Here is a 16579-nt window from a genome sequence, read left to right as displayed (position 1 = left end):
CTCAGGTTAACAACACAATGGGCAGCAGGACGGCTCACACAGGTGTTGAGCACGAGACTGGTGACGAAAGCTGCGATGATGTGATGAACAGCAGAAACAAAGGCTGGAAAACAAGCACCATGGGAGGGGAAGAGCACATTCTAGTAACCCTTTCTATTCAATCTTTCATGGTTTCAATCTTACCTGCGTGGCTTTAGTGTTTCACACTTGCATCTTCTTTGTACCTACAATGTGCTTGTTTGTTTTATCACAGAATATGATATAAAGAAAAACTCAGACACCACCTGTTTTGCAAAATACCACAGACACTTGAACTTTAATAAATATTTAAAATAAAGTTCTAATTCATATGTACAAGTAATGTACAGATACATCCTATTCATTGCCACTACCCTAAGGTGCTTGTTAAAGTGTATAATGCAGTGTCCTAGCCATAATTAGGCCAACTAAGCTAATAGGTGTTGCATTTGATTAAAAATAAGCCAGTACACAAGTCAATTAAAAGGGCTTGGTGCCCGTTTGGAGTTTCAGGTGTGGAAAGTGGTCCCTAATTACTTTGAATTACAGTATAACAAAACACCTTCTGCAAATCCTTTTGGCTTGCCTCCTCTCTGAGCTGCAGCAGAGCTTGAAGATTCTTAGCAGCATATCAGTGGGAGCATCCCAGCTACTTCAGAAACCTGCTGCTGACACTGCCCTTGAGTGCACACAAGGGTAAACTATGAAAGCATGCAGCTTGCAGTTTACCAGGAATCCCTGAATAGTGATACTTAACAAACTGTGAGCATTTCAAAATTGATAATATCAAATAAAAGGTCTATCTAAAGATGGCAGTGACAACAATGTGATGGTACAAATCATTTGTATAGTGTGGCACTCCAGATTCACGGTGACCAGTTCATTTCTACAACTCAAAGTCATTCTAATATACACGTGCAATGAACAGCCATCTTCTGTTCTTCTTGCTGAAATCTATTGTGTGCTAAGGTCAAGATTCTCTTTCATGTAAGGGGAGAGCTGGTTGAGAAGGTTTTTTTTTTTTATCACAGTGGAACATCACTCATCCAAACCTCAATTAATTTGGGAGCATTTCCAGTGTCAATGGCTCCATGAGCTTTTACCCACTCACTCTAATGCAAGATAGCACAGTCCTAGTCAATGCACCCCCCAGCCTGCCATTCAGCCCTGGGCCTCCATCAATCAAAGGCTGGTAAAGCCATGCTCCATCTAGCCACTTGCTGCTTCATATACTCCAGCCTGCAAGCCACTTTTTACAGGGTGTGAAAAGCCCAGTGGAAGCTTCAAGCTATCCAGCTTTTATTAAACTGGCACCAGCTCGGCCCCACAGGACAGCAGATCTGAAAGACGGTATGACAAATAATGCTTAGGTGGATTTTAAAGTAATTCCATAGCAAAATAATTTCATAAATCTTACCTGTTTTATACCTCCATTAGCTAAATAGGTCTGAAATGTGCAATTTTGAAAGAAACACATGTTATAGCATACAAGTTTTTTTTTTTTAAACAGGATATCCCTCCAGGTGAATTGGACAAGCAAGAACAGCACTAAATGAATGCATGACTTGCAAATGGATTTCTGTAAACAAGTGTAGTACCAGATTAAAAAGAAACAAAAAAAAAAAAAAAAAAAAAAAAAAAAAACAGATATACATTGTGGAGGACATTGGGCCAAATGGCTCTCTGTTTTGTGGCAATTTGTCTAATTATTTTTTTACTTTTTATAAGAACCTGATTTGAAGACACATCCTCAATCTATAAGCTGTAACTTTTCAGCTGTTGGAGGGTTATGCACAAGACATTGTACACACTAGAAACGTAAAACAGGCGCTTGGATAATTTAATTTGTCCTGTAAATCAGGAATGCTGCTGAAACAAATACTGTATTTTTATATTATTGCAAAAAATAACCACATTCATGTGCCCAATAAGTTTCTGTTTTCTTTGGTCATTTAGTGGGTTACCCACTTCATTTGAGTCTGGAGGTGTTTCACTATTATAATACAGTGTTGCACTGTACATTATTGGGTTCTGTTCATTAAAGCTGAAAACATGTTCTAATATTCATTTGAATTGTTTAAGAATATTCAAATGCAAAAAAAATCCAAGCACAACAAATTCCAGAGACTAAAATTAAACGTTTGCATTCCATTGCAAGAATCTCAGTTTGTTGGTTTGGCTCAATAAGATGCAGTTTAGATGAAGAAGATTCCACATGTAGTGTACCGCAAGTATAAAATAAAACAATACATTGTGTATTAAAATGCAAAATAACTTTTTATAAAATCTTGGCCAATAGCTATCATTTAAAGTGACTTAGTCATTTAAACAAATTGTGCAAATATTGTCAGTTTAGTTTAGTTTTTTTTTTAGCATTTCTTCAAATTGAAGTGATAGAAACATCTGTATGATTCTTTTGTTTCAGTATCTGACATAGCACCAATACAGATTTCTTAGGTATTAATTACAATGTTTGGGATTATGGTTATATCTCTATGAGAGAAATGGAAACTGTCCTTCAACGCCTGGTTTGTCTTTAGATTTAAATCTTTAACACTCCTTCCTTTTGTTTTTCAGCTATAAGTTGCTGGATTCTTTGGTTCTTAGTTTTTTCCACAAACAGCCTTTTTCTGGGTATAACATTGTGCTGTGGGACCTCATTGTCCACCCTGTGAATTTTATTGGGCACATCGATGGCATTGGTTTCCCTACTGTCCTCAGTTCCATTTTGGCTGCTAGGTGTAGTGGTTGTATACATAGCACTGGTTGGCTCAGTGGTAGGCCACATTGTGATCGTGTCTGGGGAGGTCACAGTAGTGGGTTGGTGCTCTTCTATGTCGTTGCTTTTGTTTGAGAAGGAATGCGAGGTGTTGTTGATCTCGTTGCAGGACTTGCAACACAGCTGCTGGTAGCCTGGAATTGAGCAGTACCGCGCCAGGGCTTCCATGCGGCAGAACACAGACTTGTCACCTTGGCAACGGTGCCCTGAAAAATATGGAATGATGTTAGCTTCAGAGTGGCATAGAAAATGGTAAGGAATCAGTGGGTTTGCTTACATGCGGTCTTAAAATACAGCATGTACCATGAAAGTATGGTGTATCGCCGCCCACTTGTGGTATGACAATGGAATGCACGACACAAATTATGTGCTGAAAGTCCAGGCCAAAAGTGCTACAAAATATCGACGTAAGACAAATGTGCGCTGTGTGCATGCAAACACAACATTTTGCAGCGTTATTAATGTCACCCGACTTCAATAGAAATCCTGCTCATTGAGAAATCAACACACATCTTGAATGATTTCAGTTTATAATAAAGCAGACCTCAAGCATTAGAAAGAGAAAGCGAGAAAGCAGAGCACAAAGGTACTATAGAATGCTTTGTGTACAAAAAAAGCAGATGAATGTATTGAGTTGAATGTGGCTAAAGGATCTTAACTACGGAGATTTGTGAATTAAAAAAAACAAAAAACTCTTGTTTAATATAAAAACCCTGTGCTACTGAAACAGCAAATTTGTGCAAGTTGAAACACAGCGCCCCTTCTGGTCAGCTGATTGACTGCTTTAAGCTTCTAGGCTACGTACACACACTGCGGTTGGCTAGACAACCGTATTTACAAAAGGACACTCGCTGCAGTTGTTTGTTGTACACACACATCTTTCATTACTGAAGTGAGTGCACTCCCTGCTTAAACAAACACCTGAACTCGGCCATCATTGCATGCCGATCGTGAGGTTTAGTGTGAGAACATGGAGGCTGTGTTTTTGTTTATGCTTTTGGAAGAAAGTACAGTACGCAATCGATCGAGAGCTCGTCAAGCACAGCCATGCTCTTTTCTGCAAAACCAGCGGAGACGCCATTTTGCTTTTTCTGCACTGTTAAATACAGTGATGATGATCTGCAGTACCATGACAGTAGATCGAAACATTTGGGCAATCTTCTGACCAGCAGGCTGGTGGGAGTGAGTTGAGTGGTTTCCAAGTGACTGGATTGAAAATATACATGTCTAAAGAGTCGTATATGTGTCTTTGTCAGTTAATGAGACATTTCCTGGAGTGCTAAAAGACACGCGAGATGTTCGGTATCGGTGGAAAAACGAGTTGCGGTCACACTGTGACATGTGGGGATACGAATTGTACCAAATAGTTTTTATTTAAGTTGCAAAACCAAAAATACATTTTTTTTTCTTACAACAAAATATCAAACAACTATACTTTGATTAAATAAAAAAAGTATATTATATGTATGCACTATTTACTATTGTTATGAATTTACTATTCATCAATATTACAAAATCAACTTGGCTTATCAGGCACCTATATCGCACCAACTGCGGTTGTGTTACTGCGGTTGTAATGCACAGACACACACACACACACACACACAGTTAGAGCGCATTAACTAACCAAACTAAATAACTGCACTCCATACTTGCTCTGAAAAAGTTGTGTGCGGTTGTCACTGCCCTTTGTAACTGAACTGTGTGTGTATACAAACTGTATTAAGAGCAAAATGTGAACTCACAACCGCATTTAGCCTGTGTGTGTACGTAGCCTGTGCATCATATCATGACACTTTTATTGCAGGTTTTACAAAGTGACCAACTGACAGTTTAAGGACATTTACAAAAATACAACAAAATAAAACCTAGCTCCCTTTCAGAGCCCTAACCCAAACACTGAGAGATGTCTGTCCTCTCACAGGACAGACAAGAAGCTAAGCTTTCTGCCACTTAATTACCAGCTAGATGTTTAAAGTACCCTCACAAAACACAACTATTAAGCTGCCAGTTGTGATCTAAGTCCCTTGCAGACCATCAGACTATTGCCCAACCAGTTGCTTTTGTGTCTCCCCAAGTTATCCACACCTGAGATAGTAATTCAGGGCAGGTGTGGGAGTCCAGGGACCTGGCTCTCTCTGGTTTGGCTCACTACTGAGTTTGTGTTTCCATTCCATGATTCCTGTGTTCAGATGTTCCACAATTAAATACAGGCTTGCTAATGATAGTAGGTGTGTACAATGCACATTACATAGTAAATCATAGTACTGTTGCTTTAGATCTTGACCCTTTGAGTCATTTACTTCATTTCTAATAAAGAAAACATTTTCGATTCTACCACTGCCTCTGATAGGAGTACGCAGTTATTAGGATCAGTGTCAGGCTGGAGGTAGGCTTATGTATTGTCATTTGACACTCTCAATTGAATATTGCTTACCTTTTTCCTGTAACGTATCCTGTTTCAGGAAAAATAAATAATTCTTTTAAAATACTGATGACTGCACAATGAAACACTAACAACCCTTAGAAAAGTTTACTACAGCATTCTTACAGTTTTGTAAATGCTTTCCCCATGCTTATACTGTACATTTACCATAGTTAATACTGGTTTGCCATGTCTTTTGTAATATTCTGTAATACCTTTGCTTCATTACACTTTGCTATGCTTTTACTGTGGTAAATTGTTAAGGGAACTTTTTTACATTCCATGCATGAGCAGAGTACTGTATTCATTTGGCAGGAAGTTTGTAGTGAGGTGCATTGTGGGAGTTGTAGTTTTGGTTGACAGGTGCTTGTACACCTAGATATACTACTGCTGGCATGGAAAGTAAAAAACATGTACAGCCTTCTGCATTATTAAAGGGCTGTTTAACAATGGACCTGAATGTCACAGAGTCATTATGGAATTGCAAACATTTATTAGCAGTAAACTAAGCAGAAACAGCAAAATGCTATTGAATACTTCATCCATTTCTTTATTCGAAAGACAGAGAAAATAATTGAACAACTATCTACATTTCCTCTTGCACCTTGCACACCAAGTCCGTAATTACTTTGTGATGTGATCAATTGGGAATCTAATTCATTTTGCTTTGATATGATTGTATGTGTATTTAAAATTACAGTGACCAATGATATTCACGGTAGGCGAAACATCATGTAATATAACCGCAAGGCACACCATCAAATTGGAAAAAAATCATATTGGCTGCAGCCAAACATAAATAATATAACAATCAATTATGAACCAATGTGAACATGATTTTGGACAGGATAGGTGATAGTAACAAGAAGTATTCTGTATGCTGTTCAATGCTGATCTGCAGATGGGGACTAGCTTATAAAGATGTCAGGACAACGTGTTTTGAAAAAGCACTTCAACTGAATCACTGATGTCTTGAAATGAACGCGGAAGCTTTCAGCATCCAATCTGAGTAGAAAATGATTTAAGTATAAAAAGGTAATTGCTTGCTCAGGGAAATACCCCAGAAGTGACTTTAAAGGAAAGTTGCCTATCCCACTCATCACACTGTTAAAATGCAGTTTTGTAATACATTGGACATCAGAGACATGTCTTTAAAAGCAGAACTCAGGGAAAGCATTTGAATTTCTACAACATTTTAAATAGATTTTATTTGCAGTATGTTAAAGACAAAACCTTAATAATGAGATGCACGCTTCCCAAATTTCTTTTGTATGAAAAAAATAATAATAATCGAAAGTTACAAGTTCACAGTCACTTTGGTAAAACACTTCATTGGTTTGAAATCTATAAATAAATAAATGTGTCATAATATTTACAAAACATTAATAAAAGTATCCCTGATAACCTAAAGTGCATATAATGTAATGCACACTGCACACTGACCCTCATAATGCCTTTCATTGCAGCTGTTATGGCATTGGGATCTTTAATGCCACTAAACAGGGAAGTTCTTGTTTAAAAAGAAAGGAGATAACAGTCATAAGAATAGTTAGTACAGTCAACACCAACGCTATTTACAGCATTTCAGTGCAAGTCCTTCTTGCCAGTTTCAATATTGAACTTGGAAAACCTTCTACATATTCACAAAAATAATATGTGATCACATTATAATGACATGCTTGAAGTGCTTAGAGAGGTTTGTCTTTTCAACCCTGTAAACTGACAGATATATTCAAGTGTTTTCAAAGCTGCCATAACTAAGTAGCAGCTTTTGGTATTGGTAAATACTGATTTGTGTTTAATTATATATGTGTGTGTGCGTGTGTGTGTGTGAGTGTACAGTATACGCTTTCAGTTCTGGTAGTAAATGCCTGTACATTCAGTCTTGGATAAGGCATTTTTGTAATGCAAATAAATAAGCTTGAAGGTATAAGAAACTGCACGAGGTATTCAATTGTAACCATGATTTAACTGGTATGTTTGGTATATACAAAACAAACACACACACACACCCATAACACTACACATGCGTATGACAGGATGAAAGATCCTTCAATGGAGAACACAATGCAACCATTGGCTTTAATGCCATAAGTGCCTTCAGATATTTACTGCACTAATGAATAGCCCCCCCACCCCCCATTAGTCCATATTCATGTAAAATTAATCACACAGACACACACACACACACACACACACACACACACACACACACACACACACTGAAAACATTAATATTATATGTTCAACAACAGCCAAAACGGTTATATTCACTACAGCTTATTGTATGAAGGTTGCAAGCAAAAATAAGCTGCATCAATTAAGGTTAGTATTAACAGTCAAGAAAGAGTGGAAATGAAAGGAAATGAGGGAGACCCCCCCCCCCCCCCCCCCCCATACTGCAAACTACCCTACTTTAGAAATTATTTTTGAACTAGTCTTTCTTTTCTGTTTTTTTTTTTTGTACCAAATAAATGAGAAAATTAGCACTTAGAAGATGTCATTATTGTGATGCGATCACATTCACAATAACATTGCCTCTGGCTTCAGCACTGAGGAATATCGACCAGTTAAGAGCTGGTTTCCATGGTAACCAAGCAACAGGCAGGCAGAAGACAACACCCAATCAGAGGCCTGCAATGGCATGGAGCTCCCGCTTGAAACAGCCAATTGAAACTCTTTGGCCTTCGTAATGACCAGTGCAACAACACAGCTCCAGAGAGAGAGAGCCTTGGCACCTTGAGCCAGGGAACAACAAATCAGCCCTCAGTGCAGCTCAGCTCATTAGAGAGAAGGACAGAGAGAAATAGAGGGTCCATGTCAGAAATGGCATGCATTTAAGGCCAAGGTCAGAGTTATAAAGTGGTCGTTTACTTGAAGAAATCTTCTGGATGGGGAATTCAGAATCTGGTCTGGAGAGCCACTGGATCAGGAAGTTTCCATTTTTACTTTGGTCTGAAATGTTTTCTGAAAAACAACAAACAACAATTAGTAAATAGTATATAGCTTGTGCTTGTTACCTTGGATGCTGTAATTAATTTCTCTTAATGAGATATCTTGCCCTTTCCTTTGTTTTAGGGAATCAATGCTGCCTAGTAAGATCTGGCGTTCTAAAAGGGGTACAGCAGTTTAGAAATTGCACAAACAAAAGGAGTCTTAGATTTCTGTCACCATCCAACATGTATAATAAGAAGAACCGGGTAACTATAAGCTACAAGCCAGTGCTCGTTCACATTGTGGTTGAACTGGGTTGATCAGATGCTCAGACAGAGTGACTCACTGGGGCAGGGAGGCAGCCTGCAGACTCTGCCACTCTCTGGCTTGGCTTCCGCACACAGTCCAATGATGTTGTCCCTGGTACGACACAGCACCTGTCTCTCCTGAGTGCCATTGCCACAGGTCACCGAGCACTAGGGACACCAAGAACAAAGAAACAGGCATTTCCAATGAACCAGTGCCAGAGCAAGTCATCTCAAGTCATTTAAGTGGGTTTGATGGGGTCTGTAGAAATGACGATCCATGTAGCAAGGCAGCAAACCCCACTCACACCAACAGTTTTAGTACCACCTACTAAAAGAAACTGAATTCAATAACAAATGTTTTGACTCAGTCTTTCTAAATGTCTTCAAAATGCTTGTCATTGAATTTATTACTTTTATTTTACTATTTCTAAATTCAGCACTTACTGAGTGTTTTTAAGGATATGGAAGATCACCTCAGAGCAGGACATGCTAACTTTAATTGTAGCTGCAGCCCGGTGGAACTTGCATTTATCAAGAAAAAAGACATCATAATGTGCCTATATGTACAGTATATCTATGCACATTACTGCATGTTACCTAGCATATTATCCTACAAATATTGTCAGAATGACTAACAGTATGTCATCTTAAAGTTGTACGCAGGTGATTGACCCAAAATGGGTGTACTTTTCAAAACATTTTCATGACCTCACCTTATCCTCTTAAAGTGATTGTAGCTAGCTAAATAATTTCATTCATCCTGCCTATTGCCTATAAAAACTTTCTTTAACCTTAAGTAGTACCAGACATCATGTTTAAAAATGAAAATACATATTTGCATGACGTGCTTCTTTCAAAAATACACATTGAGACTTGTTGGTAATGGAAGTACAAGCAGGTAACATTTCTGGATTTTTTTGTCAGCTACAAGCATTGTAAAACAGCCATGCAAGTCCAGTGCTTGCAGCCCCTCACCTGTGACCATGGTCCTGTCCTCCACTGTGCCGGGCACAGCTCGCGGTTGCAGGGCTGTCTGGACTCAGGGCGATCGTCGTTGCAGTATTTACTGTGGATGGATCGGTTGGTGCCATCGTGGAGAGGCTGGAAGCAGCGGACAGATCGCACCTGCTGTCCCGTCTTCCCACAAGTCTTGCTGCAAGTCTCCCACTCACCAGTGACCCAGCTGGTAAGAAAGAAACTCAGAACTATGTAACTCCTGGGTGGAAGAAAAGCTCTTCAACTGCTGCGTACTGTTGGAACATTTCAACCTAGGCAAGCTTGGTGAAGCGCAAAGACATGTGGTTTATCATTATTGACTGGTGAGAATAGCCTTTCTAAACAAAGGCGGAGGTAATGGGTTTGACCAAGAAAATGTTCTAAAGCAATGATTGCTACTGATATAATGCAGATATTATAGTTTTTATAGAACCTTCCTGCAGAATATAAACTGCAGGCACCTGCCTCCTAGGAAATGAACTTGAGGGTAAATCAAGAACCTTTTTATAAACAATATAGAAAACAGAAGCATGACACGCAAGCATGTAAAGCAAGGTATAAAGCTGTGCTTTCTTACATGGGTTGAGAGCACTCCTGTAAGTTGCACATCCTGCGAATAGCCTTGGGCTTCTTGATAGTTTCACAGTAGCTACGATGAACCATTTTGCCATCGGTCTTCCTGCGACACCCATACCTTGTAAACTGATAACCTGGATATTGAAATAACCTGTTAGTAGGAAGTAAGATCGACTGACAGATTTCTCTCCATTATTTTAAAGTAATTTTAATACATTAGCGGCAGTTTCCTAAACTTTTTTTTTTCTTTTTTATACATTTAAAGACATTTGTTACTTCGTAATATCACCTTTTCAAATTTGTTTAACAGTGCTGGTAAAATGAAAAGCAGGTATGGAGGGAAGGCTCTTGTGTATACATGTATGATATGTTCTAGGCAGGTTGATCAATGATAAACATCTCTCACTACAGTGTAGTTACCTCCTCCACAGGGCTTGGAGCAATGGGACCATTTCTTCAAAGCCCACTCATACGAAGCCACATCTTCTAGAACATTGTTATTGTCAAGAGTGGACAGAGAGTCTTCGTTGATCATGTATTTGTACAAAAGAGAGATTCTGGAGTCCCCATTTGGGACAATCTGTGAAGTAGAACACAATTTCAATGCTATCAAAAAACATTGCATTTCTTTTACAGGCACTGGCAGGTGGTTTAGGGCTCCATAAGATGGGATGGGTAACCAGGGGCATCCCAAAGACAGCAGGGCAAGCTTGAAATATGCGCAACGTTGCGTTGTGACACTGGATGCTGCAGCAGTAAGTAGTGAGAATGTTTTAAAAGTCAGGGCTCCAGACACCCAAATTCAGGTCCATATACTTTAAGGCAGTGGTACTCAATTTTAGCGCTTAAGATCCAGTCAAGTTCAGGTTTTTGCTCCAACAGGTTCTAAAATACCTACTAAGAGGCAATTAACTAATTTAGGACCTGCAATGAAGACTAGGACTGAAATGAATTTAGAGGGCCACTGCTTTAAAGGGAAAGTTTGGCCATACCTCAGACTCGGTCAATATTGAGATATACTGGATGTTTCATCAGTCAACTAGCCTTTATTCCAGTATCAACCAGACATGGTGCACAAACAAAAACAGATAACCATCTATAATACTACAATATGACAACTCGTCCATGGTATTGTGAATGCGAGTCAGGTACAAGGATACACACAGTGCACCAGTGTTGAGGTATGCTCTACAGCTGGCTGGTATAATATCAAACCCAAAGAACACCATGTACATCCTGAGGAACTGCAGGCACATAAGAGGTCTGTAAATATCAGAGCGTCTGGAGTGTTGCTGGGGTCTCATTAATAATCTTCACTCAACTTTTATCATACATTCCTACACTACTATTGATGTTGGGGTTGCATTTGGCTATGATACGCCAATGTGAGGACCCTCTGCATGTGTGTACACTGGTTATGTTTGTGAACCACATCTCATCTGGTCAGAACTTACTGGAAACATGTCCAGTTGGTAAAGGAAAGATTTCTGAATATGGACTAGTACTAAAGAAGGGGCAAAACTGCAGCTTTTTGACATCCACTCTTAACATTCACATTAATTTTTTTTCCGCCTACACTACTAGCAATTTACCATAACCATAATCCCGTAGTTCAGCGGGCCGGTGGTCTGTATGGTCTCTTTGTCATCGTCATTGTGATACTCCCACTCCACTCCAGAATCAATGAATGCTCTGGATTCAGGAAATTCACCCTCTCCGTTCAGGACAAACTTCCCTGTAGCCTGGTTCTTAACAGCTAAAAGTTAAATGATAATCTTAATGTTTATAAAATCCAGTGTTACCCAGTAACAAACAATGCAACCATATTAAAAGCATTTAAGGATATGTCAAAACAGGGCAAGCATTGTGTAAGGGCTTCAAAAGAAACGCTCAGGTACTTTTTAAAACATGCACCCCTGAGAGCTCATTTTAATAATGCAACAACTTTGAGAACAGTCTTGGTTTAAAATAATTCTCAGGGATGCAATATGCAGCACAGGATTTCATGGCTATTAAGGTCTTGTCAAATGGGTTTTTACATTTTAGATTGATCCACACTGTGTTAACTCGCTTGCCTTTCACCTATGAAGACAGGAGTTTAAATCTGATTCACAAGTTTGTTTGTTTGTTTCCCCCCCCCCAAGTCTTACCTATAATATGCTGAGTGGTGTCTGTTTCCTGAATGAACAGATGTCTTGCTCCAGGTGGAACTTCAAACATCTTAAGAAAACCTTGAGTGACACAATATAAGGGACATATTATTTTTCTGAAATAACATACCTGAATACATTTTCACTGATATAGTAACTGTGATAGGCCTCATGTTCAAAAACTCCACATTGAGCGTCGTACTGCAGACACATTTATAGTGCCTATGATTTTGGCAGTACATGGGAAACATATCTGTATGGTAGAATAGCTTTTTATCTTATAGTAACTGTTCTTTAAGTGTTCTTTGTGAATTTAGTTTTCTGTTGCCTGTATACTACAAGTGTAATGTGAAGACAAAGGGCAGCGAGGCCCCTTCACCTGGAATGGTTATAACACTGACACCAGTAAGATCTGTCAGTTCATCCATAAGTTATCAAGCTCCACCAATAACTTCAAACAGCACTCAATCATAGATTCTAAGAGTTTTCTTTAAAAGCTAAAATATCAAGATGTAACATTTTCAGTAAACCCAATATCTATTGGATAAAACTCCTACCTTTATAAAATTATCATTGTCGTGTACTTACAATATCAGTTTTTTGTGTCTACAGTATATATTGCTTGCCTGTGACATTGTTTGTACTATAAAATTGTGCATATACAGGATAAACGACGAAGCCACACTGAATATAGAAAATATACAAAAAAGTGGATGGCTCCATAACTCACGGAAGCGAATTATAACACTAATTTCCTTGTTAAACTAATCTGATGTGAAATGTTATTCGATACAGTAGGTACACTGTTTCTTGTGTATTTTACCATTATGAGGTGGAACTTTTTAAACTTATCGTGTATAAAGATATTACTCACATCAAAAGGTACGTAAAATAATTATACATAAACTCAAACATTGGTGGGGCTGGGCCCGCTGTCCGGAATATTGGTGGAGCACGGGCTCCACAGGCCCACATAACCCGTCGTCTATGCACTATATATATTGCTAAATTATACATTACTGTACAAACCCTGTAATGCAAAGACCAACAAACACAATAATCAAGTCTTGCTTACAGAGTCGCACCTCTGAAATGTAATGGTCATTGAGTAGGGTAATCTTCTTGGAGGCTTATCAGAGCTCACGTTGTACTGTATCTACTGTATATTTGACATCCTTACCGTGTTTCTTGGGCACCCTGGAGAAGGTTCCCTTCACGACTTTGCAGTGGGAGTTATCACCTCCACAGACGCCACACTTATCCTCCTGCTTCGGAGAGCCGATCACCTTGTCACAGCCCACTTTCTGCAGAGGCCGGAACAGTGTGAGGGAAATTAAGATTCCACTGGTGTTTTTAAACCAGCCACCTGCTTATTTACAACAAATTGTGTGATAACTCTTCAGACATTACATAACAAGCATGTTGTCGGCGTGGCATCCGAGGATTAGTGGAGCGGATGCGCTCGTTAACCTAGGGGTATAAATGGGGTGGGGTGGGGGGGTGGGGGGTAGTGTAAGTGACCTGTTCCTTGGTAAATTGTTAGTGTTTTAAACCTACAAGGAGTCTGTGTTGTCACATTGTGAACCGTGAGTTTTTGTCTTCTGTCTGTTAGTATTTGTTAATTGTTGTCTGTTTTTTAATAGACTACCAGTAGCACGATCCGGAGCTGTAGTGACAGCCAGCATAAACCCGGACATAACTTTCACCCCTGCATTTTCACGGAGAACTGTAATACACCCCAAGCACTTATTCACTATCACTAAGAACTGTGTTTGTGTTTTGTGTTGGTTGCGGGTCAAACCTGTGGGATTTTTATCGAAGTGATACACGCCGATGTACTGAATTCCATCATTTATTATTTACAGGTGTTTTCCATAAGGCTCTGGACATTAACGTCATTTCAATAAATACCCTTGCACCTGTTAATTATTGTCTGTGATTAATCCTCTCTGCACTGCACTCACCTGTATTCACGCATCACTTTGCCACAAACCACAATGCAGACAAACCTGACTCTTCTGCATAGTGATAAAGATACTTGCATGCAGTGTCCGGGGTTGCTGGTTCAGTTCCAGTTTCCGCCCTGTTACATTAGCCAGGTGGTTGCTGTGTACTTTGCTATAATAATGGTTCTGACACATGATAAACATAACAGTATCTTTACGTGACAAATAACACTGAATCATAAATACATATAATACATGGTTGGTATATATAACCCATCAGGAAAATAGTGATGCATATTGTAATGTTACCTTAGAACCTTATTAAAGTGGGGGATCACTAGAACGTTGATAAAATTACCTGACATGTTGTTCTGTGTATAATAGTCTCTATAGGAAACTAAAAAGCATTCCACCTGCATTGTTTTGTTATCTAAACTTGAAGGGCTGACAATGCTTTGCTTTGAGGTTCTTCATCTTTCTAACTTGAGTAGAGTGCCACTCACCACACATTCACCTCGAACACAGATGCTGTAGGGGTCTTTATAGGAGCAGCGCGTCCCGTCGTGTGTCATCCTCTTCATGTACACAATGTCGCGCGTCTCCTTCGACTGGCAGTACAGCTGACATCTCTCCTTGGCTGGGGTCAGAGAGGGCATAGATGGAATGTTAAAGTATAGTAAACAAAATAAATAAACACTTTCTTACCCAGAAAAACAATGAAATACTGCTCTTTGCATGAGTCAGTGGATTCATGTACTTGAGCAGCAACACATTCGGTGCTTTAATACACAACTTGCTTTGGGAGTTTTTGTAAACAAAAACAAAGTAACCCAATGCTGCACTGCGACAGAGCCAAGGCCCTGTACATGTGAACATGTGTAAAATGGGGTGTGTTTCGTGTATTTGCAAATAAAGTTGTATATATTTGAATTAAGATCCCATCCTTACAAAAAGCATGTGCGGAATGTGGTCAAGCTCAAATTAGATAACTGATTGCCAATTTGAGTCTGACCACTTGCAGAAAAGAAGCCACTTGCTTTGTTTCGGGGCTCAGTTAGGAAAGAATGCCGGAGCAGCAGGCTGTGCTCGGGTTGTGAGTAGCACCGAGATAGCAAAGCTTATATTTTGCTTTGATTTGTATATTTTGCTGTTTAACTGTATGGAAAGCACTTAAACTGCAATTTCCTGCCTCCTGTGTCTGGTCATCCCGCCGCAAGTCAGTCTTGACAGTCCAGCTACCCAATCACATGCAGTATTGAGAGAATCACAGAATAAAGTTGATCAGCTGTAAAGACACTATCTCAAGAGTGATGTGGTCCGTATCTTGAAAAGCCACAGTGTAGGATGGAAATAAATACCATATGAGAGGAAAATGTATTGTAAATATCATATGAGAGGAAAATGTATCGGTTAAAATGACTGGAGAGATAAAACATGTCTAAAAACGTATGGAATAAAATATGGAAAATAATTAACCAGGGTAACCTTGTAAAAGAGATTGGTTAGTGGTCGGTTGCACTTGAATGGAGTAACAGCTAGAGCTAAATTCTATTGATAATTAGTAAGATAACAAAGATGGCATGGAGGTGACACAGACAGAGAAGCCTCTAATACCGCCAGGATCATCGTGGATCATCGGTGAATCAGTCTCTCTCCTGGAATTTAGGTAATCTGATCAATTGCCTAGCTCTGTTAATACTAGTGGCATGTATTGTATCTAAATAATAGTGGGCAACGTAGAATGTAATGTGGGTATTTGGAATTAATAAATCGTAAACATTGTTAACATTTTAAACATGGTCTGGTCTCATCCTTTTAGCGTAACAAAGTGGTTCGTTCAATTTTTACTTTAATCCATAAACTTTACACTGGCAACTCTGTGGCACCTTACAATCGGTTAAAACAATGTAAAAAGGTAATACAGCATACAGATATAAAGCCAATAGGTTGTTATCATCTGGAAATTAGTAAATCACAGGATCGCAATATGACTTTTGACCTATGCTGCCTAAATCACGCATACTTACCACCACTATAGTGTTTTTCTGCAGCCTGTCACCAGCTACCGGCGCCTGCTTTCTGTACTTACGGTCAGAGTGCTCGTAAGGCAGCCAGTGGTGCTTGGAGTTCTGGTACTCAAAGAAAGGATCCCATTGCTTGCACTGGTCCTCTCGGAAGTCTTCAAACAGTTTGAGGCATTCCTGCGTGTTACACAGCTGGAACTCGTAACTCGGGCCATAGCAGGTGCGGCCACCATTGGCAGGGCTGCCAGGAAATCAAAGGTGCATTATTAGCACTGCCATTGCTCACAGCAGCATTACATTTTACAGAAGGCTGTAAAAGCACAATTAAATGGTAAACCAATAGAAACGTATTGTTTAATAAAGATAAAGTCACACACTGAAAAAAGCGCTGTCATTTAATAGTGAATGTGGACAATAACGTAG

General features: G+C 39.3%; 1 protein-coding gene across 2 annotated transcripts in view; it reads right to left on the bottom strand.

The window, feature by feature from the left end:
* Positions 1 to 287: 287 nt before the first annotated feature.
* The window catches only part of LOC121324257 (A disintegrin and metalloproteinase with thrombospondin motifs 2-like), a 222608-nt gene continuing 206316 nt past the window's right edge, over positions 288 to 16579 (bottom strand). Inside the window, exons 12-22 of one of the 2 annotated variants that reach the window (XM_041265944.1) lie at positions 16222 to 16397; positions 14636 to 14769; positions 13367 to 13490; positions 12187 to 12267; positions 11629 to 11792; positions 10457 to 10616; positions 10038 to 10170; positions 9440 to 9647; positions 8503 to 8632; positions 8097 to 8189; positions 288 to 3003 (exon numbers count right to left, since the gene is read on the bottom strand). In XM_041265944.1, coding sequence (XP_041121878.1) covers positions 2561 to 3003; positions 8097 to 8189; positions 8503 to 8632; positions 9440 to 9647; positions 10038 to 10170; positions 10457 to 10616; positions 11629 to 11792; positions 12187 to 12267; positions 13367 to 13490; positions 14636 to 14769; positions 16222 to 16397 — 1846 coding nt within the window. In that variant the 3' untranslated portion in view covers positions 288 to 2560. Of the gene's footprint in view, positions 3004 to 8096; positions 8190 to 8502; positions 8633 to 9439; positions 9648 to 10037; positions 10188 to 10456; positions 10617 to 11628; positions 11793 to 12186; positions 12268 to 13366; positions 13491 to 14635; positions 14770 to 16221; positions 16398 to 16579 lie in introns of those variants that run through there. The other variant, XM_041265945.1, reaches the window with a different exon arrangement.

Source organism: Polyodon spathula, chromosome 12 (genome assembly GCF_017654505.1).
Source record: "Polyodon spathula isolate WHYD16114869_AA chromosome 12, ASM1765450v1, whole genome shotgun sequence".
NCBI lineage: Eukaryota > Metazoa > Chordata > Actinopteri > Acipenseriformes > Polyodontidae > Polyodon > Polyodon spathula.
The sequence above is the reverse complement of the archived record's forward strand: the minus strand, read 5'-3'. Positions and strand labels throughout refer to the sequence as shown.